This window comes from Gastrolobium bilobum, unplaced genomic scaffold (assembly GCF_033153095.1).
Source record: "Gastrolobium bilobum isolate Gb01-03AN ecotype WA unplaced genomic scaffold, APGP_CSIRO_Gbil_v1 utg15364, whole genome shotgun sequence".
NCBI classification, from domain to species: domain Eukaryota; kingdom Viridiplantae; phylum Streptophyta; class Magnoliopsida; order Fabales; family Fabaceae; genus Gastrolobium; species Gastrolobium bilobum.
Genome location: NW_026899207.1, coordinates 17899 through 19549, shown reverse-complemented (window position 1 = coordinate 19549; position 1651 = coordinate 17899). Strand labels below are relative to the sequence as shown.

Genomic DNA, 1651 nt, shown 5'->3' with positions numbered 1-1651 from the left:
GAGTATCGTCTCCACAGGGATTGAGTCGAATATCAATTAATATTCCTTTTAAGAATGGAAGGGTTCAAATGGTTTTTGACAAATATTGTCGATTTGTGTAAAAGTGAGAACTAATAATAAAGACTTGTTTTTGTAATTTTGTTTATGAGAAATAGAACAATAAATTGAAAATTGATTTTTATAAATGTGAGAAAAGCATTGTAGCTAGAGCGCACTCACCTTATGATCCCCACTTATTACTTTGGATTGATTTAAAATATTCAATTATATAAATACTCAGATAATTATCATCTAAAATTAATTAGTTAAATTCGAATCCCTTGGCAATTTAACCCTTTAATCTCAATTGGAATCCTAATCCCTTAGCAACCACTCATAAGAATTAAGCAATGAACACGATAATTCAAACATCTGCAATTCAATACACATCTATTCCTAGCATGCATACGAACCGTTATCCTACGACTTCCCTTTTCCTTTACCCTTGTCTTTGCCCTTCATCTTTTTGGGCTTGCTCTTGGGCTTGAGCTTGTCTGTCTCTACAGACTTGCCCTTACCCTTATCCTTTTTAGAACCGCCAATCAGAAGAGCTTGGGTTTTGTTCTTCTTAACAGCACCCTCAGCAGAGGTGAGGAGATTCAACAACTCTGGGAGTGTTGTCTCCACCTTATTCATATGGTAGTTGACCACAAAACCATTAAATGAAGACGGCAAGGACTGCAGGACTAAGTCAATACTTAGCTCATGGTCCATGATAAAACCCAGAGAAGCAAGTTTCTCTATCAGCCCAATCATCTTGAGGACGTGCGGTCCAACCGCAGTGCCCTCAATCATTTTGCAGCCAAACAGCTCCTTGGAGGTTTCAAAACGCTCAGCCCTCCCTTGCTTATCATAAAGCTCCTGCAAATGCAAGATAATGGAGGGAGCATTCATATGCTCATGCTAACGCTGAAGCTCCGCAGACATAGACGCAAGCAATATACATACTGCCTGTTCATTGTCCGCCAAATGCTGTCTATGAGCTTCCCAGTCATACTGGTCATGCCCATCTTGCCCTTCAGCAGGGGCAACAGGAACAGGAGAATCCAAGACGTACGCTATCTTTTCAGAACGTAAAATAATTTTTACATTCCTATACCAATCCGTGAAGTTTAGACCAGTTAACTTATTAGCATCTAGAATAGAGCGTAAACTAAAATTTCTGGCCATAACTCAATTGCTGAAAATAAAGATAAACATACATAAGTATTTCATGATTAATAGCCAAATACGGAGACTTTTAAACGTATATGGTTCTCCCACTATTTTTCTCAAATCAATGACCCTCGGTGATTGATTTAGGGTTATCCATCACAAAGACATCCGTAGCGGGCTAAGAGAACGGCTAAATTCATTAGTTTCCGGCTGAGCCTGCAAAAGTAACTTGTCTAGTGGGTTGATCTAATCAACAACATCACTATGTCTTCTCTTAGATCATCAGGTTGACAACTCTTTGTCACTTAGTGTCACATCACTATGTAACAACCTGGCATCATTGCCCTAAATGCATAGACCCGGCTGAGCCTGCAGACTACACATTTAGTCTAGCACAAACCATCACCCTAAGTGTCGTACACTTCGAATGGCATCGTTCCCAACGAAATGACAGGTC

The 1651-nt window shown here is 39.6% G+C and overlaps 1 protein-coding gene across 1 annotated transcript; it reads right to left on the bottom strand.

Moving 5' to 3' along the window:
• Window positions 1-459: 459 nt before the first annotated feature.
• LOC133288281 (uncharacterized) lies at window positions 460-1209 on the bottom strand. The gene is made up of 2 exons (XM_061486005.1): window positions 988-1209; window positions 460-900 (listed from the first exon to the last, which is right to left on the bottom strand). The coding sequence occupies exons 1-2, from the start codon at window positions 1207-1209 to the stop codon at window positions 460-462; spliced, it is 663 nt and encodes a 220-aa protein (XP_061341989.1).
• Window positions 1210-1651: the final 442 nt, after the last annotated feature.